The sequence below is a fragment of the Sitodiplosis mosellana genome, unplaced genomic scaffold (genome assembly GCF_009176505.1).
Source record: "Sitodiplosis mosellana isolate CC-2019 unplaced genomic scaffold, AAFC_SMos_1.0 Smas_scaffold_6226, whole genome shotgun sequence".
Taxonomy (NCBI): Eukaryota; Metazoa; Arthropoda; class Insecta; order Diptera; family Cecidomyiidae; genus Sitodiplosis; species Sitodiplosis mosellana.
In genome coordinates this window covers 1,176,999-1,204,944 of record NW_022601467.1, presented here as the reverse complement: position 1 = coordinate 1,204,944, position 27,946 = coordinate 1,176,999, and the positions used below count along the sequence as shown (strand labels likewise).

The 27,946-nt window shown below is 34.8% G+C and overlaps 1 protein-coding gene across 47 annotated transcripts in view; it reads left to right on the top strand.

Moving 5' to 3' along the window:
- Positions 1 to 161: 161 nt before the first annotated feature.
- LOC129579078 (heterogeneous nuclear ribonucleoprotein R) overlaps positions 162 to 27,946 on the top strand; it is a 41,533-nt gene continuing 13,748 nt past the window's right edge. For 4 of the 47 annotated variants that reach the window (XM_055468699.1, XM_055468697.1, XM_055468696.1 and 1 more), the window contains exons 1-10: positions 9,016 to 9,114; positions 14,133 to 14,257; positions 14,390 to 14,711; positions 14,860 to 15,101; positions 18,001 to 18,136; positions 21,648 to 21,781; positions 21,873 to 22,145; positions 22,275 to 22,393; positions 22,481 to 22,545; positions 22,617 to 22,676. In XM_055468699.1, coding sequence (XP_055324674.1) covers positions 14,135 to 14,257; positions 14,390 to 14,711; positions 14,860 to 15,101; positions 18,001 to 18,136; positions 21,648 to 21,781; positions 21,873 to 22,145; positions 22,275 to 22,393; positions 22,481 to 22,545; positions 22,617 to 22,676 — 1,474 coding nt within the window. In that variant the 5' untranslated portion in view covers positions 9,016 to 9,114; positions 14,133 to 14,134. Of the gene's footprint in view, positions 1,978 to 7,929; positions 8,299 to 8,573; positions 8,700 to 8,966; positions 9,115 to 9,144; positions 9,605 to 14,132; positions 14,258 to 14,389; positions 14,712 to 14,859; positions 15,102 to 18,000; positions 18,137 to 19,561; positions 19,698 to 21,647; positions 21,782 to 21,872; positions 22,146 to 22,274; positions 22,394 to 22,480; positions 22,546 to 22,616; positions 22,677 to 26,130; positions 26,298 to 27,946 lie in introns of those variants that run through there. The other 43 variants (XM_055468672.1, XM_055468668.1, XM_055468715.1 and 40 more) reach the window with 39 other exon arrangements.

The following is a 27,946-nucleotide window of genomic DNA, read 5'->3' as shown; positions in this document are numbered from 1 at the left end:
TGTGTGCGGCGAATGTTGTTGTGACGATGATGACGATGAGAACGATTCAAAAGCGCGCTCTGGGATAAGAAGGAGAGGAAAAGCAACGGTCTTGTTGCGTTTTTTCTTTGTCATGCATATATCGCAATACACTTCGGCGAGAGTGTGTCTGTGTGAATGTATTTTGCACAGAGCAGTCAACGGGTATGGGTCGCGGTCTATTTCGTTGAAGCAATATTGTTGCACTAGTAAAGTTGAGCGCGGACGATTAAGAGCTACTGCAAATCGCCGCCGTCTTCAAAAAACAGCAGTATAATTTTAGATTTTTTTTTTAGCACACAGTTATAAAACGTACAGAAGTAAGCAACGCGAAAATTTTCTTTGGCAGAACATTCAAAAATACAATTGGTATTTTACTCAACTCTGAACCAATTTCAAGAAACAAAATTTGAAGAAAAAAACACACTCAACAAATCGTCGATCATAATTCAATGTTACAAACACATATTTTCAAGATAAAAAGATCGAGAGAATAATCGAAGAAGTTTCAAAGCGTGAACACACCAAACATATTTTAGTGACATTTTCAAATGAATTCAATTCAGTGCAAAACAGTCTTGTGAATGATATGCAAACACGAAACGTAATATTTTTAATACTTAAAAGTTCAAATGGAATAGTTCAATTTCTTTTTTTTTGTTCCTAAGTTTAAATTAACATTTTATGCGATACTTGATTTGGATTTCGGTTTGAATCAGTCAGTTTTTTTTAGTTTACAATTTTGTATACAATAAGTAGACTGAGGCTAATATAATGCTTTAAGTCCATACGTAACCAAGTTGTTCTTATACATATCTTTTTTCAATTCGCGAACACTTTTTACGTGAAACCAACCGAAAAAAAGGCGGAAAAAATATATAATAGTTTCTGCATCGGAGGTGCGATTGAATTGAAAAAAGGAATCGTTTGTCGTAGGAATTATACAAACATTTGTGATTCGGTGGACAAAAACGAAAGAAAAATAAGAAAAAAAGAGAATACTTTACCAATATCAGTGCTGTCTTAATCCATTTTTATCAATTATACCGTTCGCAGATGTAATTGCATTTGTGTATTGGTTCGTTTGTTCGGTGTGCGAATGTTAATACAAAACTTTCTTCGTTCAAAAATATGTGCATATAACTGAAAAGTGTAAGAGACATAGTGATCTGGCAGGCAAGAGGAAACGGGGAAAACAAATTCGCTGAATACCAAACTGAAACAGTTACCGCATACCGGGTGATGATTGAATGTGGAGTAAAATAATGCATGAACGACGCGCAACATTAGTTGGAATTTGAAATGAGACCAAAAAAGCGGGCAGTGGATAATAAAGGAAAAATAAAAAACAAGAGAAAGGAAATTGGAAGTCATTAAGGGTCGAGAACTGCATACAAGTCCAATCCGTCCTATCACAAACTACAACCGCCAAATGCCATCCGAAATCAAAGAAAACATAATATTACGTTCGGGATCAACGAATGGGGAAATAGTATTATCGCTAAATCACAGATAAAACGAGGAACAATACCAACAACAACAACAACAGCAAAAAGCAAAAAGCAAACAAACAAAAAATTGTGCCGAAGCTTTTTTGGTTGTATTTTGAAATTAATGACTGCAGCAAAGTGAAACTAGTACAAACGGAAACCATTCATATAGAGACTGTTGTGAAAAGTTATTCTTTTTTTCGGTATTCAAAACTTTAATTCAGTTGTACAGAACTCATATAGTCAAAAAAGGCACACAACTATTCGCGCCACCACTGAAACTACATATTAGTCAGCGCTTATGTATCGCTATAAAAACGATAAAACAGTGGAGTGAAACACAACCCACACACACACACACACACACTCACACAACAGACAAGTGAACACCGCACCGTGAAATAAGACAAATCGTCAGATCGTCGAAATTAATACATTTAGGCTCAAGCTGAAAGCAATATAACGTTAGGTAGGTCATTGAATACATTGAATACATTGCATTTACATTATATATTTTTGTCTATTTATTTGAAAATCGCATCGATTCTAAAATGCACATGATGTGGATCCACATTTGAGGCTTCCACGGTTGCATGGAAGCGTGAAATAATACACGCAAAAATAATAGAATAAAAAGAAAAGAAGCGAACGGAATGCAATACAGTAGAAGAATAAGGAGGAATAAATGGAAGCCCCGAGAAAGAGAGATAGAATAAAATGTAGTATTAATGAAATGAATGAATAAGTAAATGGTTTTTGGTGAGCGCATCATGTCTGGACTTCTGCCATGGCAACCAGACGGTTGCTTAATTTTGAAGTAATTTCTGTTCCGGCACTCGATTTGAATCAACAGAAACAGTCTTGCATTTTGCCTCTCTTTCTGCCAAAAACTGCACAAAATGTACGCTATATTCGATCGGCTGCCGAGCCAGCCGCTTGAATTCATGAGGGGAGCCGAGTGTGAATGTGTTGTTTGTTGATATATATGTATAAGTATATATATACGCTTTTTTGTGCATGATGATTTTTGATGTAGTGTGTGCTGTTTGCACGGATACGCTCTCTCTCTCTCTCTCTCTCTCTCTCTCTCTCTCTCTCAAACACACACACACTTTTTTGCACATTCTGTGTGTGATAGTAAATCACAGATAAAGCCAAAAAATGAAAACAGTGCATATACACTTTTTTTCCCAACATTGCACGAGTAATGCGTCATTTTTTCGCTATTTCAATGCTTAAATAAAAGCTTTATTAATCACATCTTCCATTACAAATATGGAATCTTCATTTGAGCGCTGAATTTTGTTGGATAAAATGTCAGCATAACTCTTTGTGTTGTCAAGTAAAATGTTCAATTTCATGAGTACGAAATTCAATTTCTATCCGGTAAAATAAAACACGACACACAATGCATGCACACAGACATATGCGCGGCGTTCGTTCTCTCGTGTTAATACAAGCAACAAAGAAAGGTGTATGTACTACTACTTTGCGCATTATGTTTGTATGAAGCCGTCGCATGAGTTCGTATAAATGAGCGTACACATCATATTCAATAGCAATGTATGTGGTACAGTCAGTCGGCTCGATGATTTTATACCGAAACGCAATGTGCAGCACTTTGAAAAATTTGACCATTCGAAACAGTTCATTCGGCTAAAACTTTGGAACATATTCCCGTCGGATAAAACAGAGAAATTTTTGATGGAACGATGTTTATTATGACAACGGACGCGATCAAACAGACCATTCAAAAACAACAGTAGCAACAACAAAAAGCGAACGTAGCGTCGACAGTTGTGAAATGTCTCAAGCGAAGCAATATTATCCATGCCATGCTTGTGTTGGTCCCGTATCTCTCTTCTTCTTCTTCTTCTTCTTTTCAAAGAGATACATGTAAACAGGACATGTATGCGACACGATACGGTACAGCACAATACAGCCACTGAACTTTTTACATGAAGATATTTCGTATTTTCTATGGTCAATCGAATGTACAAATTGTGCGTCTGGTTCAGCACTCCAGATAAAAGTTCGATTTAAACAAGGAGGCACTTATGGAATGTCGATTTCAATCAAAATTATTATATTCGTGAAAGACTGCGATATTATATCGCTTCGACTGTTTCAGCGGCGGCGGGTTGTTGCGACTGCTGCCATTGTTGCCGTCGCTGCTGCTGTTTCTGTTACAAAGCCATGCTTGTATTCGAATGAATTTTCAGATAAAACACGATGTAGAACTTAATAAGGATAGGGTAAAAATCGCAATTAAGGCCGACCAACGCGAACGACTCCAAATTTAAACGATGAGTTACATTTTTCGCCTTTCTATTTTTGGCATTATATCACAGTCGCTTTTCTCTGTCATTCTCTCTGTGCTCCGCGACTGCGAATCTTTTTCGCACATCTTCAACACTGGTTTCTCCTGTCTGGGGAACATTTAATGATTTGAAGACATGATCTTTAACACACACAAGCCCATACACACAAATACTCAAAGCAATTCAGACGAAAGAAGGAAAAAATAATAATATTAATACAACAACAGCAAACGAAGCACATAATGAAATTTAATTTTAGATTTGTTGACCTATTGCGACTGACATCATATCATCGACATAAACTGCACACGAAATATGTCTTGATACCTCCGTAATTTGCATTGATTGGCACATACCTGTTGTATATCATCGCTTTATATTTGTGTGCGATTGCTGTTACTGTTGCTCTGTTTTAGGTTTGCAAATTCGACAGCGGCCACTTCGCGTGTGTGTACTATCTATATCGTTTGATAGCGTACGCTGTTGCCAAGATGCTGATTGCATTTCGAATACTACGTGTTTCGCAGTTAGAAACCGTTTATTTTTATCGGTGGTTGGCCCAACTTTTCATTTTCTCTCTCGCGTGAGATACATCTTATCTTCAGCGAAAAGCGTTTTGAGTCATCGTAAAAAAGAGTGACATCAACAAATTCTGAGTTGAACCCGCCATTTCATTTGAAGGTATTCAGCGGGATATTTTGCTTTGAATCCGAAAAGTCTTCAGTTTTTTCTCTCTTTTTTTCATTCAATACATCTCTGTTTCAGTCTATCAATCCCTAGGAATCATTTGTGAAAGCTATTGATATCTGGAATGGCTTTTGTTTGTTTTGTGTTGTTAACGTTGTATTTGTTTTGATTGTTGTATAAATAAGCCCGATTTCGGTTTTTTTTTATTCAACGCTCTCTGTCTAATCGACAATAGGTCAGTCAAAACAAAATACGAAATGAAAAAAAATTGCTGCCAGTAAACATTTGGCTTGCATAAATAACAAATAAAAATAATGTGCAAGCGCAGAATACTGACAATAAAATTAGTGACGATTGCACAAGCAATCTATTTGAAAAGGAAAAATATCGCTCTCTGCCAAAATGTTCTCCCTAGAAGTGATGTACACAATTATTTGATCTTCGAGTGACCACGTTGCATATTCACAATGATATGCAAAGCAGATGCTTTAAATTTCTTCGCTAGCACATTAAAATGGTTCCAGTTGCAATTTTCCAGTGGAACTGATGGATTTTAAACACAAAACACTTTATCATGGGTTCTTAGCATTGGACTTTGATTTGCAAAACGCTTTCTCTCTCTCACACACACACACACACACACACACTCTCCTCTACTACTACGCTACTACGATAACATTTGCAATGACATTCTGAATAGAAATGCAGAAAAAGCAACAACAACAACAACAACAGCCGACGAAGCCGCAAGCCACAGGAAAAGAACGCGATAATAAGTCGCTCTAGTCGTATAACCCAACTCTCTTGCTACTCGCTCATAATGATGTGAACAAAATAGGTAAATGGCGTTGAACGTTAAAACTGAAATTCGCATCATTTCTTTGCATGACAACTTTTTTTTGCGCTTTCTGTCGTTTTTATTTGCACATTGTTGTTGTCGCTGTGTATACTGTTCTTTAGCTGTCGCTTATTTGAACACGTATTTCTTTCTGGCGAATAAACACACATCTGCATACACATTACACATGTATGGTCTTAGCTACGCTTTTCGAGTATGGGCATATGGGAAACGAGTTCTGACAAATCGGGAACGAATTTGAAGTTATATGCACGCATAGTCAATGTGCATCGAGTGTATTCAAAGCGCGCTATTTATTGTATGGGATCTCTTCTCTTCTCTCTCTCTCTCTCTTCCTCTCTCTCTCGCTCTGTCGCTCTGTCGCTCTGTCGCTCTCTCGGTTCTGCTCTCAACACAAGAAAGAGAATCAGCATGTGCAGAATGAATTTTTTTTGGAGAAGAAAAACACACAGGCGAGAAGCGAAAAGACCAAACAACGGAGAGCAACGCCAAGCAATACAACAAGAAACAGAGAGCGAAATAACAAGAAGAGAAAAAGAAGAAGAAGAAGGGAAAAAATGAACACGCCGGTTCGACAACCATCCACTATACATTTTTTTTTGTAATACGTTTTTTCCTTTTGAAACACGGGCGTTTCGTCGTTTCGCATGTGATGCGTTTAATCTTCGATCGTATAGCTTATGGAGCGTTGCCTGGTTGAAACAACGCATTCCCCTGTTTATTTCTTTATGTTGTTGGCTAAATGACATGATTGTTTCCATCAAGCTAAAATAGTGCGGGTAAATGTGTATGTGTTTGTATGTGCTCTTCAAAAGTGTATATACAAACATATATATATATATATATATAAAGTTGTATGTATATATATATTTATTCATCGTTTGGGTTTCGCACTGCAGTTCTGTCTGCGTACAATTGCAATATATGGAGAACATGCTATCTTCTCGCCGTTTTTATTTATTGTTCAAAGAATGTGGCACGATAGTACATCATCATATTGCTGCGTGTCTTGAGCAGCAATTACATAAAAGCAAATGCAAAAAGACGGGCATGGAATGAACAAAATCTCACATCAATTCCGTCCAAGATGTCTGGCAGAATGTACATTTGAGAGGCTAGTTCGTACGAAAGTGTATTAAAAGCGACTGAGCAAACGAATGGGAAAGAGACAGTTGATTCACTGTACAAACGCATCCACAAATACTGCACTACAATCTATCTCTGTTTGGTTCTCTCAGCGCGCTGTACACATATAAAATGTAATAAATGTAACATTCGTCGATGCACTCTTCTGCTTCTTCTTTCTCTACATGTGCAGAACTGACAGAGTCTCATTTTTGCATACTTGTTGTGTGTCAAATTGCATGGGAATCAAAGCCGAATAAAATTGTATGTGCTCTATAGATGCGCTCAAAATGTAATTGTATGCTGACTCGAGTAGATTATAATGACTCAACATGGACATAGAATTTTTTTTCTTTCAGTGCAATTTTAATCGCGCCAACTGAACATCAAAATTCGAATATCACATAATTTGGACAAATCGTTACGGCCGGGAAATTAAAAATGTTCACTCACGCCGGAGTTTCGATGCTTTCCATCCGAATTGAAAATATTTTCGTTTTTCATTCGTTTTTGAGCTGAACAAGAAATACGAACATACAGAAGAGAAAAAGAAAGAAAGAGATTGGTTCCAACGTTCGGTTAGGTCGTAAATCCTTTTTAATAAAAACTCGAGTAAAATATGAGTGCGAAATGCGAAATGCGAACTGCGAAATGGAAGCATTGCCAACGGACAAGCTTAAACGGTATGCGACAAATACTGTAGGATGAATGATACAAAAAAAGAATAAGAGATCTGAGACAATATGCATACATATGCATAGCGCATATATGTATGAACGTATGAAACACACAAGATCGCGCGCGCACTATACTTGGCCGAGTGGCAGCATGAAGTTCGCATATGCTATAGATAGGTATAGTTATAATTATTCGCAATGGCTATAGAGCTATAGCTACAGCTTTATAGCACTGACTTTATGAGAAGTAGACTTCATAAAGCGCACACGGACATACAAACAGAACGTGTCACACACTTATACATGCACACGGTCGCACACACAGACACAGACACAGACAGAGAGAGACGAGGTGGACGCGAATCGCGAACAGAGATAGGAGATGACGATTAAGAAAGGCACTGGAAGAAAGGAAAAGAAACAAAGCGACTGAACAACAACAATAAAATGTAAAACGTATAGCAGCGGCGACAGCAGCGAATGTAAAATTTATGTGTGTTTTGTATTTTGCGGCAATGGCTGTGTGTACGATGTATGCGAGAATGCGAATGCGAATGCGAGTGCGAATATTTGAACCCATTGATTCAGTCGTGTGCAAATATACATACATTCGCTCATTTTTTGGCTGGCACTGCTTATGCGGTTTTAATTCACATTGGAGACGAGAGTATGTGTCCGTGTCCGTGTCCGTGGCCATGCCTGTTATTTTCTCTGTTTTTCTGTTTCAGTTTGTTGCAGTGGTGTTTGTGCTTCGGTTTCGATTATTTTGCCATTACTATTGCCGTAGTCCGTTGACGCTCTTGCTACACACAATATATTTATAATTGTATTGTGTATTAGACGACAGCCGCCATTACATCGGCGAAGTTTTCAGTGTGCTGTGCTATAGGCTAGGAAATTTATTGCAATTATTATTTTTTTTTTAATAATAACAATTATTTAGAATATGTAAGCGGTTTTCTATTTCGCAAAAAATCAAAAATTCAACGGAATTTCCCTGTATTGACAAGCGATATTTTGTCAAAACCACGGAATTCGCCTTGTGCATTTCGCATTATTTTTGCCGCCGCCGTTAATCGCTGTCGTTGTCGTCGTCGCTGTACTTCAACTAACTATAAACGGTACGAATCACATTTTCTCGACGAAACACAATCGTATTTATTTGTTTTTTTGTTGTTGTTCTATTCGTTTTGATTTGTTAAACGAAAAAAAAAGTTTACAAATTGGGCGCTAGATATAAAATATCGCGTGTATGTGATTCTCTGTGTATGTGTGCGATGTTTTTGGTCGACAGTATCTTAAAAGTGTTCGTTTATTTTATTTTTATTTTATTTTTTCTTCAATATTTTCGCGTTCGGATAATGAGTGTTTGTGATATTTGTGTGCGAGTGAGTGATCCAAAGTTACAGACTGTATATGTGCGAAGGAATGATTCCACTGCGACTTGTCAAAATACAAAATAAAAAAGTTCGTTAATTATCGATATGCAGTCGAAGAGCGATTAGAGAGAAAGAGAGATTTTGTGGGTGATGATTAGCAATGCTGATTTTTAATATATATTTTTTTCCATTTGCTTCGGCTGATATACATAAAATTCGGTTGCGATTGAAAGAGCAAGAGCGAGAGAGAGAGAGAGAGAGAGAGAGAGAGAGAGAGAGGGAGGGAGATAGAGTACACATACATCGTACAATTCATGCGCTGCCAGTTTGGACAATTTCATTGTGAAATTTCGAGTTTCGAGATATATACGCGCCGCGGCATCTGCGTTTGAGATGGTATGTGTGCCTGCGCTTGTATGCAATATACGTGGTGGAAGCGCGCTTTTGGTGCATATCGGTCGATCGGAATATATTTATTTCAGTTTGCGTTTTTTTTTGCTGAGTTCTGTTCTTCCTCTTTCGCGCAGGCAAAGAATGCAATAAAAATCGAGCAAAACGGTGCGTTGTGTGTATGACTGACTTTCATAAACGAAAATCACAAAGAGTGATTCCTAAAATAAAAATACTTGCGGTGATAACGCTTCTATGTCCCATTATATTTCTTCTATTCTTTTTTTTGAATATATCTGTGCGTTTCATTTTATTTAAAGTTCCGACGGATGAAAGAAGCATTTTGCTGTCGCAAAGTCAATATTTAAAAAAAAAAACCACGATCTGTGATCGGTGATCCACGTAACACGATATATTGACTGAGACAGAGGTAAAAAATGAATATTGTGCAAAAAAAATCAATCGCAATTGTTAATAAGCCAATGTTCCCAACAACAACATCAACGGCATCAAGAAAAGCCTTTTGTGTCGACGACAAAATTGTCTGAGCGATTTAAATGTGATTGTTTCATTTTGTTCCCGTGAAACACCGGTTAATATTTTGCACAGCAGCATTTATTCGAGCATGTAGCGAACGTTTTCAAAAGTAAAATAAAATGTAAGCTGACAAAAGATACATAAAGGGGATATATTCGTATAGAGAATCGTGTTTTCACCATAACAATTTTTTTAATGTCAATATTTCAAAGGGATTGAATAATTTACACGTGGCTCCTTCCATAGATCCTACGGAAAGCTTCACATTCGTGTGTTTAGTGATCTTATGTGAAATTCGAACAAGCTCAAATGCTTGGATAAGAAATACTCTATTTTTTCCATTCATTTTGGCATTCCATTTTCAATTTTCGTCTGTACTTGAACTCCGCCTGCTTTCGCATGCATCGAATGCATTCGGCTCTCGATTGGCTGCACAATCGAAATGTATTTTGTGTGTGATATTGTTGCCATTCATTTTAAAATGAAAACGAACCAAAAAAAAAACCGAGTAAAAACTGAACGATTTCTTAAAATGGGTTTTTCGTTTGAAATTCATTTACGATTCCTTTTAGTGCTTCAAAGTGTGTACTGTTTTTGAAATGTAATCCACCATTTTGTTTTCTAATACATACATATTGCATTATTGTTCTTTTTTATTTAATTTCTCTCTCTCTCCCTTGCTCGCTCGCTTTTTTCACTTCCCGAAGCGCGCCGCACGATTGCATTGTGGCAACCGCAATAACGCATCCATACACATATGCAGTACACATATATGTGCGCTTATTGCACTGAACAACGGATATGCATTCATATGTGTGAGCGATCTTACTCATCGTGCAAAGCTGCCAGAGAGCGAACGTTCCGTTTCGAAAAAGCAACGCAAAATTGGATAAATCGAACAGCTAGGCTGTCTGTTATGTGTGCGTGTGTATGTGAGCAAATGTGCAGTTTCTTAACATTTGGCCGCATTCCATATCAGGCATATTCTAAGAACATCATCACTTCGTATATTTAATTCGACCAAGTCATGCGAACGCTTTCAAAAGAAAATGTGTCCTCATCGATTTTATTAGAGCATCAAAACGAATCCAAATCAAATATTTATTTAGGCCACGTTCTTTCTCTTTTGAACGGCGCACATTTCATGTGCAACAAACCAATTTTATATTGTTGTTTGATGGCAAGAAAGTTGAAAGAAAAAAAACCAAATCTTCTCGCCGCCGCTTGAAGTTTAATTGCAGAAAATTTAATTATCTGAATTGCACGCGCGCAACTATCCACTGAGTACTGTAAGAGGAAATAAAAATTGGAACGTCTCTGCGAGAAAGAAAATGTTTTGTTTGGCTGTTTGCGAATTAAAAAATCAAGCAAAAAATATATTCCTACAAAAAAAAAACTCATGCACATTTAGATGAATGTTGCATTGGAACTTGGCGAGACTGATCGAAGAGTTCCACGACAGCAGAGAAGTCCCGAAATATTATCGATTTTGATTCGAAATAGAAAATTCAGCCGTCTCTTCTCACTCTCCGTGTCTCTCTCTCTCTCTCTGTGTGTGTGTGTCTCTCACACTCTCTCTTTAGTTTTTCAATTTAACGCCGTCTTTATCGTCGCTGGTTTTTTTCCACGTTGTGTATATATTGCAGCCATGTGTGTCGCTTTGAAAATGTGAAAACATCTAACGTACAATTTAGGTAGATGTGTGTGATGGCAGTTCATTTTGTTGAGTCGACATAAGGAAATTACGTTTAGGTATTTGTCTTCGACCGTAGTCAATCGACAAAAAGTTGAGTCCTTTATTTGCACATAACAGAAGCCACGAATTATGCAAAGCTTTACGTGCATTATGTATAGATTTCTACGTGTTCGAAATGCAGCAGACATTCGTAGCAGCAGTTAAGTTCGCGCAACTGCACTACTTGTCGCCGTGGTCATTGTTCTCGAATGCACGGCACTTATGTTGTTGTTGCTGTTATACCCCGAAGAATCTTCCATTTCGGTGTGCCCAAAGCTTGACTCCGAGAAATAAGGTGTACACATAGTTGACGATCGATTTGTCCGCGAATTCAACAAAATCATATTGTACATTTTGTGGCTAAGTGTTTTCTTTGCTATCTAAGATTTTCATACTGAATATTTGTCATTGTTTTCCACGTACACACACACACACACGAACACACTCACATGGAAAAAGCCAGTGCACAACGTCGACGAGCCATGCCAGACGGGAAAAAGGAAACAGAAATAGTATATTGGCAGTTGCAATGTATGTACCGGAACCAAATTCTAGAGTGCTGCAATCTTTTATTATATACTTTAACCAGAGCACAGTTGCTTTATCATGCACATTCCATTTCGTGAAAACATGGCCGAGCTCCATGGATAAAGTGATAGCGCAGAAAAAAAATGGAAGAAGAGAAAAAAAGCATAGGAACCTAAGCGCATGAAACCAGAGAGCAGACGAAGAAAAAATCAAACCATAGCGGTCGTTAGATATTTGTGTTGGTGCAGTTGATAGAGAATTATACAGTTGTAGCATATTTATTTACGATATTTGGCGTGTAAAAATCCGAAGAGAGAGAGAGAGTGCGTGTGTATGTGTGTGTATGAGAGGCAAAGAGATAGCAGACGGCAAATATAAAATCCAAACACAGACATGTAAACAAAAACAGTGAAACTACAACACCAACTCCATGCAAAACGAATTGCGCAAAAACACACAGATAGCCGAACCGAGCGAAGCTGAACCAACAAACAACTCCACAACACCGTTGTTTTCCTTCCTTGCCATTCTTTATACATAGTAGAGCAACGCGCACCATCCATCCATCCTTTCCATGCAATGCAGCGTGTGTGCCATGGCACAGTACAGCACACATAGCGCCGGAGCATTGTGCATAGATTGCGCTCATGTATATAAGAAGCAAAAGGATTACACGCATTGATTGCATTCCCATTTTGTCGTCGGTCCCCCCGAAAAAAAATGAGGAGCTAGACATTACCATTTATGTGTTCATTGCACCGTGCGCTTACTTCCTAGTTCAAAAACCTTTATTTTCGGCATTACACATCCTTACACGCATAGCATGAAATCGAAATTGAAATTGAATATACATATATTGAGTGGCGCTGTGCTCCATGTCGGCGCGAATAGTGGATTCATTTATAGCTTCAATGAGACATCACACTGATGGTTTTTTTTTTCGAATTGAAATCCAGATTGTGTGCTCTTGGTGACGCTGAAAAGCAGAGAGATAGAAACAGCGATAAAATACTGAAAAACAGTGCAAATTGCAGAGAGTTCATAATCCTATTGTCTGAATATTGTGCAGTTATTGAAAACAAAATAGTGGCCGGATTAGTGGTTTAAATGTCTGACTGATTCAAATGTGTGCTGTAACGTGTGCAAGACATAAAGTTTATTGACCTCGGCAGTAAGTAAAGCCCGACGAAAAGACGCATTCTCTCCCTTGTATTGAACAATCATATTTGATTTTTAATGCGTGTTATTTAACGGCGAATCACGTCTTGTTCCTGCAATTTGCAAATCAATTTGCCCACCGTTTGTCTCCCTTCTCATTTTTGGGTGGCTATTTGCGCTTTTCCAACGTGTGTATGTGTGCGTGTGCTTTTGTTAAAATACAAAATATTGCATTATTGTGTTTTAGGGTACACGCTGGTGTAATCAGAACATTAAAAAAAACTTGTGTGTACTACACTCACTCGTAACACCGTCTACGGTTGGTGTGAGGAATGTGCGTAGAACTTGAGTATGCACGAACTCCCTAAAAAGAAACACTCGAAATTGTCATTTCATACCAACAAGTTTTTTTTAGTTGTGTGTTTGGCTATTGAAATACGCGTGAGCACAATAAGGGAAGTTTCTGTGCGTACACAAAAGGGAACATGAATAAATAAATGAAGAAGAAAGAAAAAAACGTCTACCGACAAAAATGCGCAAATGTTTTACGTATTAACGTACATCTGCGTCTCGTTTTATAGGGAACTTCACTTTGAACTCTTTGTTATGTGTACTGTTTTTTTTTGTAATGCAGCAGCAGCAGCACTAGCAGAAAAAAGAGGATGATGTGCCTTTTACAAGTTACAAAGGCAACGGTGAACATTTATTCGTTTTTTTAAGGCACGATAGTCACTTGCAAATAGAGCGCCGAATGTTGCCAGCTCTGAACAGAGACGCGCCAAGCAACGAAATATTGAGCGACCGTAACCGAAACCATAACCTAAGACAATATACTTTAGTTGGGTATTCTTTGTATCAACTTTTTTCGCCTGAATTACGTCGATTATGTGCGTATTGTGCTACGGACACCGATGGCGTTGATGATGTCATAGCGAACCGCGCGCGAAAATACACATTCCCAATAGTTCTTTTAGCATATAGTTGTAACTGTTTTTTTTGCTCTTTCAATTTAAATGCTCGACATGAAATGAATATAAATATTCGATAGGGTATAAGCTATGTGATGTTATGGCTCGTAACAATGAAACGCCTCCTGAGCGTATTCTTCTAATAGAAAAAATCGCACCCGATTGTTTTATAAAATTGAATACAAATGCATTTCGAATACCATTAAGTCAAAGTGTAATAAATTGAAACGGTTTCTTTTCTTTTTTATGGATTCGAACAGAAATGGCTGAAGGAAACGGAGAAATAATTGAAGAAATGGCAACATCTAATAAGACCGATGGCAACGGTGAACCCGAGCGGACAGCAGATTATCCAAAACTAGTTGAATATGGACTAGACAAACGAGTAAATTTCTCATTCCTTTTTTTTTCTTCTTCCAAAGATTTAGTTGCCGCTAAGAAAATACCAAATTTCCTACTTGGTTTTAATTCTAACTAAAAATGATTTTATCGATACGAACATTAAATTTCACTCTAGGTGGCAGCCAAATTAGACGATATATATAAAACTGGAAAATTAGCCCATGTAGAATTAGACGAACGTGCTTTGGATGCGCTTCGCGAATTTCCTGTTGATGGTGCCTTAAACGTATTGAGCCAATTTCTCGAATCGAACTTGGAACATGTATCAAATAAATCGGCATATTTATGTGGTGTTATGAAAACATATCGACAGAAAAGTCGAGCCAGTCAACAGGGTATTCCTACACCAACCACGACAGTAAACACAAAAGGACCAGACGAAGAGAAAATTAAAAAAATCCTAGAACGAACTGGCTACACACTCGACGTTACAACAGGTATGTTGCTATGGAGTTTGTTGGCTAAATTTAATTTCTTTAGGCGTTCATTGGGTGTATGATAATACACCAGTTCGTTGATCGTTATGCGGTAGATAAGAAAGAATGCAAAACAAAACAAAACAAAAACCGTACAATTTGGTTGCAGGTCAAAGAAAATATGGCGGCCCACCACCAAATTGGGACGGACCAACGCCTGGCAATGGTTGTGAGGTTTTCTGTGGAAAGATACCAAAAGACATGTTCGAGGACGAGTTGATTCCGTTATTCGAAAAATGTGGTACAATATGGGATCTGCGCTTGATGATGGACCCAATGACTGGAACTAATCGTGGATATGCATTTGTTACATTTACTAATCGAGAAGCTGCACAAAACGCTGTAAAGGAGGTATTACTTTTTTCCCAATTATTTCATTCTTCAGTTCTAGTGCTCTACTGTTTTTTTTGATTTTTTTTTTTTTTGTTACATACTTTATTTGGTAATTGAATTTTCTTGTACACAAACCGCAATTTAAATTTCACATATCGTGAAGAAGCAATAGTATTTTCGATATTTTTGAATATATTCGTATAGAAAATGACACTTGTAGAATCCGTGTCGAAAGTGAGCTTTGCATGAATGAACGACTGAAATAAATCAACAACAAATGTTCATTCATCTTGAATGCACGAGCCACTGTCAAGCGTGTTGTGATACAGTGAGATAATCCATTCAAATGATTGATTTGAGCTACGTTGTTCGATTGTTTCTAACTTTGTTGCAGCAAATGAATTCCCACCGAATGACATATTGAGTATAAAACACATTGTTAATCCAATGCTTCAATTGCGCGCTATCTATAACGTAAATATTCAAAAATTATCGCAAATACTGCAAAAAATGAAAAAGAAAGCGTTCAGTCTTAGTTTAGTAACAATTCTACATCGTAATCTCTGTCCAAGTGTGGGAGATCTATAGAAAATGTGTCAAATTTAAGTTTCATTTGTCTATGTAATTGCATGCCATTGTAGCGATAACAGTTCGCTTGTGTTGATTTTTTCTTCTTTTTTTGAATTTTCATATCCATTTTCATAGATTTGGGTGACGGTCCTATTTAAATAAAGGCCTCACACGAATCACTCATCGAAAAGCTCCTCAATAAAAAAAACTACGCTACAAATATACAGCGTGTATTCCCTGCGCACGCTGCGTTTATACCATATTCACGCTTACGCTTATTTTATACATAATTTAATACAGAGTCGAAGGTATATTTAAGGCATATTTTTAGCGTGAACCGCATGCAAAGCATATGGATAGAATACGCTAAGTCAAAGTATTGTGCGCAGGGAATACACGCTGTATATTTGTAGCGTAGTTTTTTTTATTGAGTCCTTATATTCCGACTTTTGATCGAATTTTTTTTGGGCGTAGATTATCACATTATATTTATAAGGTTTCAATATTATTTGGCTTTTTTTGTTGTTATCATTGGTGCGAAACGAAAATCTTGAAAACCAAATGCTCCGTATCTTCCGAATTAATCTGATCGAAAGATTGGATAAAACGGATAACCTTCAGAATTTGGTTTTTATACAAGAGGACTTTGTTATTTATTTTCTTCGCATTTTGCCCAAGGTTATAAGTTTACATTGCAAAAGAAAAAGTAGCTATTTAGATGTGGCATTAAAAATTGAATAGAATGTGCTTTAGAATGCTTCAAAACAGGAAGAATTATCATCCATCATATTGCCCCCCGAAATGCTCAACTAAAAACCACATATATTTTATGTTTCTGTACAACTTCAATCCAAGATGTAAATAATATTTTAAACCGATTCTTTTTTGTCTTTATCTAAATTCAAAATTTACATCTCTATGATTTGGAGACTCAAACTTTCGATAACATCAGCGCGAGAGAAATGGAGAAAGACAGAGAAAGAGAGAGTGTGTTGATAATGATCAAGCTACTTTGATATGAAACGTTCATTGCTTTGTTATTTTTGTGGAATAATTAACACTGTGTACTTTGTACTTTGATCAAATAAATTGGTAACGTTAGGATATTTGGGATCAGTTTAACGACGAAAAACAAAATAATCTGACATTTAAAAGAAGAAAAAAAACGAAAGTTTCGTGCAGTTCTCCTCTTTGCACAAAACATGAATATGCCGTAACACAACGTACAAATATTTCAGATCCCTTTTTACAGCCATCGTACGCACAATTTATGTTGATTTACCTTATCATTTCACCGTTTGATTATCTTTTCTGGATTTGATAATATAAACATTTTGGCCGCATAATCTATACTGAAAACCATACAAATATAACAACAAGCGAATAAATTGTGCACTCGTGGTATTGGTAAGAGATATTTGTACAAGTTCATTGATATTCTGTTCTTTGAACTCAGCTCGGAGTAATATTCATGCTGGGTCTTTTTGATTGACAGCCAGAATCAACTCATTTTGCATTGTCGAATGGGAAATTTGAGTAAAAAAACAGGACCATCTTTACATTTTTAATACATTTATCCGTATTAAAAACAATTTGGCCGTTTGCTTTTCCAAAAATCTACTTTTTGCCATTTGATTTATTTTCGTTTTTTTTATTTCTTTCTTTTTCCGTTTTTTGTTGGTGTTATTTCGTTAACTTTTTCATCGTTTTGACCATGTATCTAAATTTCTATTGAGATTTATACGCTGAGTTTTTACAACAACTTGAAATTTATCTAGATTAAATGTTTCGAATAAAAAAAAAACGGTTTTGGTCTGAATGCGAAATAAAACGATAACACTCAAGTGACTTTCAATCGATAATTTGGGTCATCAATAGGCGGAAAATATATCAATAACCACACTTGAGTGTTAAACGATGGATTTTTTTAAAGTGAAGTGTGAGTTATTAGAGCTGAAGTGGGCTAATTGGCGCACTACATCATTTTAAGAATTCCATGTATTTCGCATATGATATTTTTCAATTTCACCGATTGGCCGATACAAAATAAAAATTTGGTTCAGAAATTTAAGTAAATGTCTAAATTCATAATTGAGAAACAAAATTGACTAACCATAAAATTCCGATTTGTTTCCCGTTTGCTGTTTCGTTGTGCTTTTTCGTTATTTTTGATTTCTAATTCGTTTTTTTTTTCGTTTTTGTTTTCATTTTTCGAACAAACACACACTCACACACAAAATCAACAACAACAACAAAAATTATTCCATTTTGTTATCTTTTTACATCTCCCTTAATTTTATGATTTTCTTTTTCTATTATCATTATTATTTTGATTTTAAACCCGCAGCTCGATAACCATGAAATTAAACCCGGCAAAAGTTTGAAAATTAACATAAGCGTACCGAATCTACGCCTTTTCGTAGGAAATATACCCAAATCAAAAGGCAAAGAGGAGATATTAGACGAATTTGGTAAACTAACAGGTAATTGGAATCAAACACACAATCCAAAATCAAAAAGAAACAAAATTTTGTTTTTTCGACACCAAGTTTCAAATGAAATTACGTTATTATTTTGTTTTTTTTTTTTTTTTAAATATAAATCAAATTCCAAAATCAAATAAGGAAAATGCATGTAAACATATAAATTCTCAATTCGGACGTTCAATTGATATCATTTTTTTCCTTTTGAAAAAAGAAAACTAAAGACAATTTAACAAAATTCGTCGCACAACTGAATTTTGCATGACAAATTGATTCGAGACAAACATTCAGACAAAAGATCAAAATGCATTAATTTATCATGATTTTGTACAGCGGGAGCATCATCAACAGCTCGATTCAGCAAATCCTTTATTCGATTCGACGTTTTGCGAATAAAAATCTGAAATAAAAACGAATCAAATCTGACCATTGTAGTTCATGATCAAAGTTTTTCAAAGAAAAACAAAATATTAGTACATCTTGTGATTTATAAAATACACGTATAAGAATGCATATTGCGAACAACTTTCTCCCCCTCCACCCCAAACCGTTCAAATTCATATCTACAATTTAGAGGCGATAGAAGAAAAAATTACCTAAGAAAACTAAAGAAAACAAATTAAGGCTGCTAAATTCGTATACGCCAACCCAATAGTGTGCCAGAAAGCTCGCAATAAATCTGAATCATTTTCAGACGAAAAAAAAAATGTCTGAAAGTGACTACACATACACCAAATTCGAAAATTAAGCATAAAAAACTCTCAACATAACACCATTGGTTTACAATGATATAGTTATACCTAATCAGTCTATGAATTGTGGATAGATCGTTTGGTACGGTTGTTTAGAATAGTCGAAAGCACAAGATGAATCACATGCAGGAGAAGCTTTCCACTCCGTCGACCGACATATATATAATTTTTTTTTGGAAATAGAATTTAATATTATCTCCAGTCATTAACTGCATATACGTATGAAATAGCACAAACCGGACCATGGGTTTCCATTTCTTTATTTGGAACTAAGCGTAATGTTTTCTTTTATATTCTCCCGTCATTGTTTTGATTGTTTCGTTTGTCGTTTTTTCTGTTTTATTTTGATTTTATTCTCTTTTGATTTTGTTCAATGATCAATACACCTCTCCATGTATGATAAACGCATATATGCATTTGTATATAATTTTTCTTCTTTTGAAATCAGGGAATGCATTCCTTATAATCTTTTTCATTTTTTTTTCTTATTCCATTAAAAATAAAACAAAAGACAAATGAAATTATTGTACACTTGTGATATGTTTGTTGTTACAAATTTTTCTTTTATTTCGAACAAACCAAAAAAAAAAAAACACACACACATTTTTTAAACTGAAAAACAAAACAAATCAACCATCTAAAGATCAAAATCGAACCAAAAATTCGCTTACAGCTAAATGATTATGAAATTCGCAAAGGCAAAAAGATTGGTGTAACGATATCGTTTAATAATCATCGGTTATTTGTCGGAAATATACCAAAGAATAGGGATCGCGACGAATTATTAGAGGAATTTGCAAAACATGCACGTAAGTTATGAACAAAACAAATTATAAAACAAGCAATAAACAAACAAACCAAAAATTCCCATTTTCATCAAACAAAAATTGGTTCTCTAAAAAAAAACACGCACACATCCATAACTATGATTGGTGATTTGGCACAAATCTGAGTATGGCCGTAGTTCATCGCAGCTGAAAAGTTCTTTTAAAAAAAAAAAGATTGAGAAATTAATTGAAAAATAAAGATGAAATACACATACACAATTAAGCCAATTGGTTGTCATGTTCCGTCTGAAAAGAAAAAAAAAATGAATTAACAAAATTTCGAATAGAGTGAAGAGATGATTAAGTAAAACCAAAGATTTCATTGGGTATTTAGTTTTGCTTACCAATTTCATTTAAATCATTGCCAAATTCGCATCTGTTAATTTTTGTTTTTGTATGCGTTTACATTTGTTTTAAAAGCCTTCGATATTTGAAGAAATAAACATACGACTGAAAAGTACCGGTAACAGCATTACGTTTTATACACACAAACATACACAAACACACACATACACTGTTTTAGCCAATGCTAACTAACTACATTGTTCTAGTTGTGAAATTCGTTCGCTCTTAAAAATCAAATGAAACACATAAGCTATTGATGCTACACCATTTTCATCCTGCTTCAGCAGGTCTCAGTTCCCATGAAATGGACACCTTTTCTTGTGTACTTTTAGATTTCCAATTGCTGTTTCAGTGTAATCTCCAAATTAAAACTCAAAAACTCAATGCATTCACAATGTAATGCGAAAATGTAAACACCCAAAAAAAAACACACACACAAACACTCGAAACTTGGATTACATTAATGACTGGAGACCAAAAATTTGCACACATTGGATCCAAAGCAATCAATTTGTCCCAGAAAACTCACCGTGGACTCAAAACAATAAAATTTTTACTCGAAAAATGACCAACATTGAGAAAATAATTGCGAAAAAAAACCAATTTTTTTTACATAGATAAGTAACATTATCATGTTTAACGTTAGAAGTATGTATGCTGTTCCCCTCCCCCCCCCCCAATTTTTCTCTTAAGTTTAACTTAGTTAAGTTTATGTATATAAAACACTCTGTTCTTTTTATTCTGTCGAATATATTCAGTGTCTATTCCAATATTCCGGCTAACTCTGTAAACCATATTGAAATAACGTTGTGCCGCTATTTTGAGGTGTAACCAACAAATAATTTGGTTGTTGTTGTAAAATGAGTTCAGCCCGATTCTTTCAGGTTTTAAAGCCAATTAAAAGAGCGCCAAAAGCAGTAATCAGACCATCCTAAACTGAATGAACATAACAAAAAACAGAAACAACACAAAAAAAGAATTGAATTCAACGCATGAACCAATTTGTTAGTTGCACATTCGATTCACATTATCACTGTAATTAAAATCTATTAAAAACAATGAGGTTGTTGTACATAATTATCGCCATGCGAAACCATTCAAAAATAAACTAATCGATCGATGATACAAAACTAAACAACCCGCACACCAACCAAAACGTCTATTACTTATGAAACTGCCCAACCGGTAGAAGAAAAATTACCACGAACAAAAATCGAAATGATTGAGCACCTCTTAAATTGATTAAACTTTTTTTGAAAAGCTTTCGAATAGGACGCGGTTTTGGCATTGGTTTATTGGGAGCAAAAATTAGAAAATCCATTGAAAACTACACACATATATACACAACCAAATAGCTATTTCAATAAATTTTGTTAATTTTTTTACTCGAAACAAAGAAAAAACACCCGAAGAAAAAAACGAAAACAAACACGGCTCAAAAATATGTATTTTCATGAACTTTATTTGATTTGGAAAACTAAAGAGAAAAAAAAACAAAATTAAATGCATAAAAGCATAGGGTAAAGTTATCGCGGATTCATTGACGTTACACTCGAAATGTGCTAATCGTAATTTTGTTACTTTCAGCCGGTCTTGTTGAGGTGATCATTTACAGTTCACCCGACGATAAAAAGAAAAACCGAGGATTTTGTTTCTTGGAATACGAATCACATAAGGCAGCATCGTTGGCCAAACGAAGACTCGGAACTGGACGAATTAAGGTTTGTTGATGATCACATTTGCACATGTGGATACTATCCACTGGATAGATGAATATTAACCGTAATCGAATTATTCGATGAATTTCGTAAGCAGGTCTGGGGTTGTGATATTATTGTCGATTGGGCCGATCCTCAAGAAGAACCGGATGAATCAACAATGAGCAAAGTAAAAGTATTATACGTACGCAATTTGACACAAGACATAAGCGAAGAAAAGCTGAAAGAAAGCTTTGAACAATATGGCAAGGTGGAACGCGTTAAGAAAATTAAAGATTATGCATTCGTGCATTTCGAGGACAGAGACAATGCCGTCTTAGCGATGCGTGGTCTTGATGGCAAAGAGCTAGGATGTTCGAATATCGAAGTAAGTCCAACTAGTCGTTTTTGTTTTTCTTTTCTTTTTAAATAGCAAATTGGAAATATTTCATTGGACAGAGAGTGATTGGCATTCATTGGTGAACTAATGGTTTTGTTTTTTTCCTGCTACATTCAGGTTTCACTGGCAAAGCCACCATCCGATAAAAAGAAAAAGGAAGAGGTATTGCGAGCGCGCGAACGACGCATGTTACTTATGATGCAAGGACGCACTGGCGTCGTGGGGTTAGTTGAAACGTAACGCTCAACCCTTTTTATTACCACGTTACCATTTAGATCATGTGAATCGTTTTACCGTCCATATATTTTTTTATCACATTACAGAAGCTTGTCACCTACTCATCCCGGCATGATACCACCACCTGGTTTACCGCCAATGCGAGGCGTAGGTATGTAACTCGATAATTTACGGTTTACATTTACGGTTGCTATAAACGCTGTGTTTATACATTAATTATAGGTGTAGCGCCGGCTGGAGCACGAGTGCCATTGCGGGGACCAATGACACGAGGTGATTATGGTGAGTTATCTATGATTCAATTTTATGACAACGATCAATTTCAACATCACAATTATTTTACAAAGCCAACAAGAAGATCGAATTTCACACCATCAAATCGCTTCAAATTGCATAAATTTCGACCAAGTTTTTATTATTACTGACAAGTATCCCACCCTTAAGCTCGATCACTGATCAAATCTAGAAACAGAGAAGAAGAAAAAATCAATTGCCCAATCCCAAAAGCGATTTGAAGTGGAAATTTGTTCGTTTGGCTCGAGTAAATTACCCTAAACAAATATACGAAGTGATCCACTTTAAATCATAGACTAGTCGACCTGTTTTTATTTGTTCATTGAATTACTATTTTCAATTATTTCGAAAAACGTTTTAGTTCCGACATTGTTCATAATTATTTTCGTCCTAATCTTTTTGTGTTCATTTATGTTGTTGTAGTATCAATTTTGAATTCTATTATTTTTCTTTTCTGGAGAAAATAAACAAACCTGATTCAAAACTAAATACACTTGCTGAGTGCATTGACCAAAAATCCATTGAGGTGTGACCTCAAAAGTGACACACTTGATTAGGATGGGAGGGATAAAATGATAAATATCGCTGCAATCGTAGCTGTGAAGCGTAATCAAAATTTTATTTCATTGCGTGTGCTCAAGTGGAAGCGCTTTCAATGGGGTTTTGTGTCACATTCATGCAAAAAAACATTGAAATACATATGCATCGTTTTGAAAAAAAAAAAAACCAATATTAAATTTATTAGTCGAAAATGTTGTTTGAAATTGCCTTAGTTTGATTTTTCTTTGTTTCCAACGTAATTCCGCTCATTCGGTAGCTTTGATTTTGATTTGCATTACAAGAAACCATTTAGATATCTGTAGTCTAAAAAAAAACACAAAACCAAAAAGGAAGCGCATGCAAATTTCCATCTACATTTTTTCTGTATTTGTTTTCCTATTGTGATTTTAAAAAAAACATTATATATAGAATCAAAATGTAGTTTTTCAAAGCCCGAAATTGATTTTGCAATAGAAAACAACAAATAATATCAAAATCCAACCAAAATTCGTTAATAATAACAACACCAATAACAACCAAAAGCTATTGGTGCGATTTCACATTGCCTCTTTTCCACACATTTTCAGTACATATTTTTTATTTATGATTTATTACAAAAATTGCTTACGAATCATTTGTAATTCTGGGGTATTCTACATGTGCCAAAAGTTATTTAAAAATATGGAAATCAATATTGCAATATTGTTGGTTCAACGAAAACCGAACCCTAAATCTATCTGACTACGATTGCTTGAGTGACAAATACTGAGATTTTGTTTAACTATGGTGATGCACTGTAGACAAACCTGTACTATATAAATACTCAATCTTGTTGTTAATTTTTTTTTCCCATTTGAAATATTGATCTGAACACTTTCAATGATTGACCCGCCCTTAAAATAGATAAACATGGGTCTATCCATTAGCATGAACTCAAAACACTTTATACCAAATTTTAGTTCTGTTCTATTGTAATCTTCGATTAAGTGCTATTGAAAAACTAATTTTGTTTCGAATACTGGCTGCTTCTGATGTCTATTTTTGTTCAATTGTTTTCCTTTCAACAACATGGCACATACACCACCATTTTATTTACCTAATTTGTTTTTTGTTTCATAGAATCTATTTATGTATAGGAAAATAATCAAATAACCTAAAAAAATTGCTATCAATTAGCTATATAATCCCTTTCAAAAACCAACAAAATAGAAAAACATGTTTCTCTTTCTCCGTATTGAAGAGACTCACTATAACGTATTGCATGTTCTCAATAAAGTTTCTATTATGTATTTGCATACCATACAAAATCAAAAAAAAAAAAAAAACAAAAATAGGCCAATAATTACATACTCAAAAAGAGATTGACAAACAAAAAAGAACCGAAAACAACACAATTCAAATGCTAAAAAGTTGTCAAAAAAACATATTTTGGTGAACACAAAGGAAAATATTTGAAGAAAAAAAATCATGATTTCAGCCGAAATTTTGACCAAAAAAAAAACAAAACATGATCAATCAGAGAGTTTTTAGTATTTTGAATGTACTGTACTGCGTTTGCTATTGACCTCTAACTTGATACATATCTATATATACATATTGGTTTTATTTTCGATTGGATTGGAATAGAAAAACTGGAGTTTCAGATTTTTGTTGTGATTGTTTGATTTTCCGCAGTTTGGCACATTGCGAATGTTGAACCTGATATTTGGATTATTTCTAGCCCAAACGGAGTATATTATTTTTGATTGATATGAATTTTTGAAAAGAACCATTGTAAAAAAAAAAAAAAAATTATGAAGCCGCCTGACATGGCTGCTCGCGCACAACAGCAATGAATTTAATACCCAACGCCTTACCACGATTGTTCAGTGTGCAAATTGGTGTGTGTGTGTGGCAACTGCAGAAGAACAAAAAAAAATACGATTCATCTAGCGCACTGAAATCAATTGTGTAATGAAATGGTGTTAAATTCCTTGCACGATCCCCTTTTTATCAAAAACAAAGTAAACTACAAAACAAAAGTAGTAACATTGTACATTTGCGAGTGTGTATTAGGACAAGATGTGCAAACATTATTCAAAATCAACACGGAAATGAAAACATTCGAAGCATCAAAATCTCGAATATCAAAGTGCAAGTGCAAACAAACGTAGAACCTATTTTATTCTATGCAAAAGTAAATATTTATATGCATAATTGGATCTTAGTCGTAAAAGCAAAATCTGGTTTATTGAATTCTCTACAAACCAAAATAATAAGAACCAAAAAACCAAATCCAAATTGAACTCATTGAAGTCGAAATTACGAATCAGTGACCATACGTTGTCAATTGAAATATATTTATAAATGTAGTGCTGGTATTTTCATTGACTCTCTTTCCCGACTCGAAATTCTCTAAATTCAAAAACTATATCGAAAAACAAACCGTTACCGTTAATTGTGTTTTGCAATAATAATAAAAAAAAAAACAGACAATATTCTCTTTCTTTGAAATTAAATGATTGTTTTGATATTTTCATTTCAATTTTAATTACTTTCTGTATCTTCTTTTTAATTTGAAATTATAGTTTCGTTTCGTTTCGTTTCGTTTCACAACAATACTTTAAACTATTGTTTTTTTGCCACTTTATCTCTGTATTTGTATATTTTTCTTCTATCTCTGTCTCTCTCTCTATTTCTATCTTCTATGGTACAGTTTCTAAAACTTCGAAGAAAAACCTCTTCTGTATTTTTATTTGATTGAAACGATTAATCAGAACAAAAAAAAAACTCTTTTTTTTAACGATTTTAACCCAATATATTAAACAATAAATACATTTCTTGTTGCTGCTATAGTCATAACTGTTGCTAATGCTACCTCTGCTGTTCTATTCTATAATACATATGTCTAACAATTTTGTAGATTATGATTACGATCTTTATGGTTATACTGATTATCGGGGCGGATACAATGATTCTTATTATGATGATTATTTTCGTTCATACGATGGAGAACAGTTTTTCGATTATACGGTGAATAGTGGTACAGGGCCACAAAACACAAATCAAAGAAACAACAGAAACATATCGGTGGGTGTACACACAACAAATTTCGAAAAAAAAAACAAACAAAACAAAACAAACAGTAGATAAAACTTTTTCTAATGACAAACACATATATACACACACAATCGAATTGGTTTTGAGTATCATGTTTCTTTCAACTTACACACACATACATACAAATACACACGGTTTCGCATAGGAAAGTGGTTAGGACGTGAACAATTTTCACTGTTTGGACTTGATCGGTTAGGATCAACAACACGTTATCGCCGTTGTCCCATTTTATAAGTTTTCCCAGTTTTTTTTTTTTTTTTTTAATTTATCTCTGTCTCAGTATTTTTTCGTAGTTTTTTTTTTCGCTTTATATTTTTTCTGTTTGTTTATTGTTTTTTTTTATTTATCAATTTAAATGATATAAATGCCACCGCATCTGTCAAGTCTCGTACGAGACGAAGTGGTATTTATGCCTTTTCCACATGCGGAAGAGTTGGTTTTTCTCCAATCTTAGCCTTTTATTCCATTTTACTTTGGTTTTCTTTTTTTTCTTTTTGATTTCTTATCTGCTTTTTTAATTTTTTCCATTTCCTTTTTTTCATATTGCTTATAATTCTTTGCGCTTTTTGATTTTAACGCTTTTTCGTTATTATTATGATATTGCTTTGGCCTTCCTTATATTTTCCTTCTCTTGAATATTGAAAAAAATGTTAAAGTATTGAATGATCATTTCTACTGAGGTGCAATTGTGAGCAATACCTAGAGCTTCTGTTAGAAAAAATGTCGCAGTTTTTCCCCTTTGGTTAATAAACTTAATTTTATTTCCAGTTTTCTTATATTCTTACAAATAATGATTTTCGATTTGCTCTCCTCCCCCACTCCCAAACAAACGAAATAACTTAACAATTTCTCTGCATATATACACTTACTTCCCGTTAAACTGAGTCCATTTGCAGTATATATATATATCTATATCTATATCTAACATTTAACCACAAACATAAAACATAGCGTTTAAAAACTGCTTCATGTATCTAATCAAAAGTGTAACATAAAATTCACTTTCCAAAAGTAGCTTAACGATTCGATGCATCACCAAATGGAAAACAAAACGAATGAAAAACTAAACTAAAAAGACTGAATAAAGCAAAATTTTCTTTTTGATTTGTCATAAAATTTGGCAACAACAAAAAAACACAATGGAAAAAGAAAGAAAAAATAACATAAAGGCACAGCAAAAATAACTCCTTTTTTGTTTTCTTCCAAATTGAGCTAATTTGTTTATTTCATTTTTTTCTGCTTCCGACGAAAAACAAACGAAAAAAAATTGAAATAATTTTAATGCACAGTGATCCACTAATCAGCACACTAATTGACTCATGGATTCGATATGCTTTGTTGTTCGTTTCGATCCACTACAATTCGAGATGGCAAGAAATTTCCATTTTCCGGTTGGCAATTATTCCATCGCAACAGGCATTGATCAATCCAATTAAAATGCAAAAATTTATTCGATTCTGTTGATTTATCAAGCAAAATTTAACTTGTACATCAAAATCAAACAAACTGAAACAAAAACGAAAAATTCCAAAATAAAAAAAAACAACACCTCATTGAATTGATACGAATACGGAATTGACTCATTTTATATATTTGGAGAAAAAAACATGGTTGAAGAT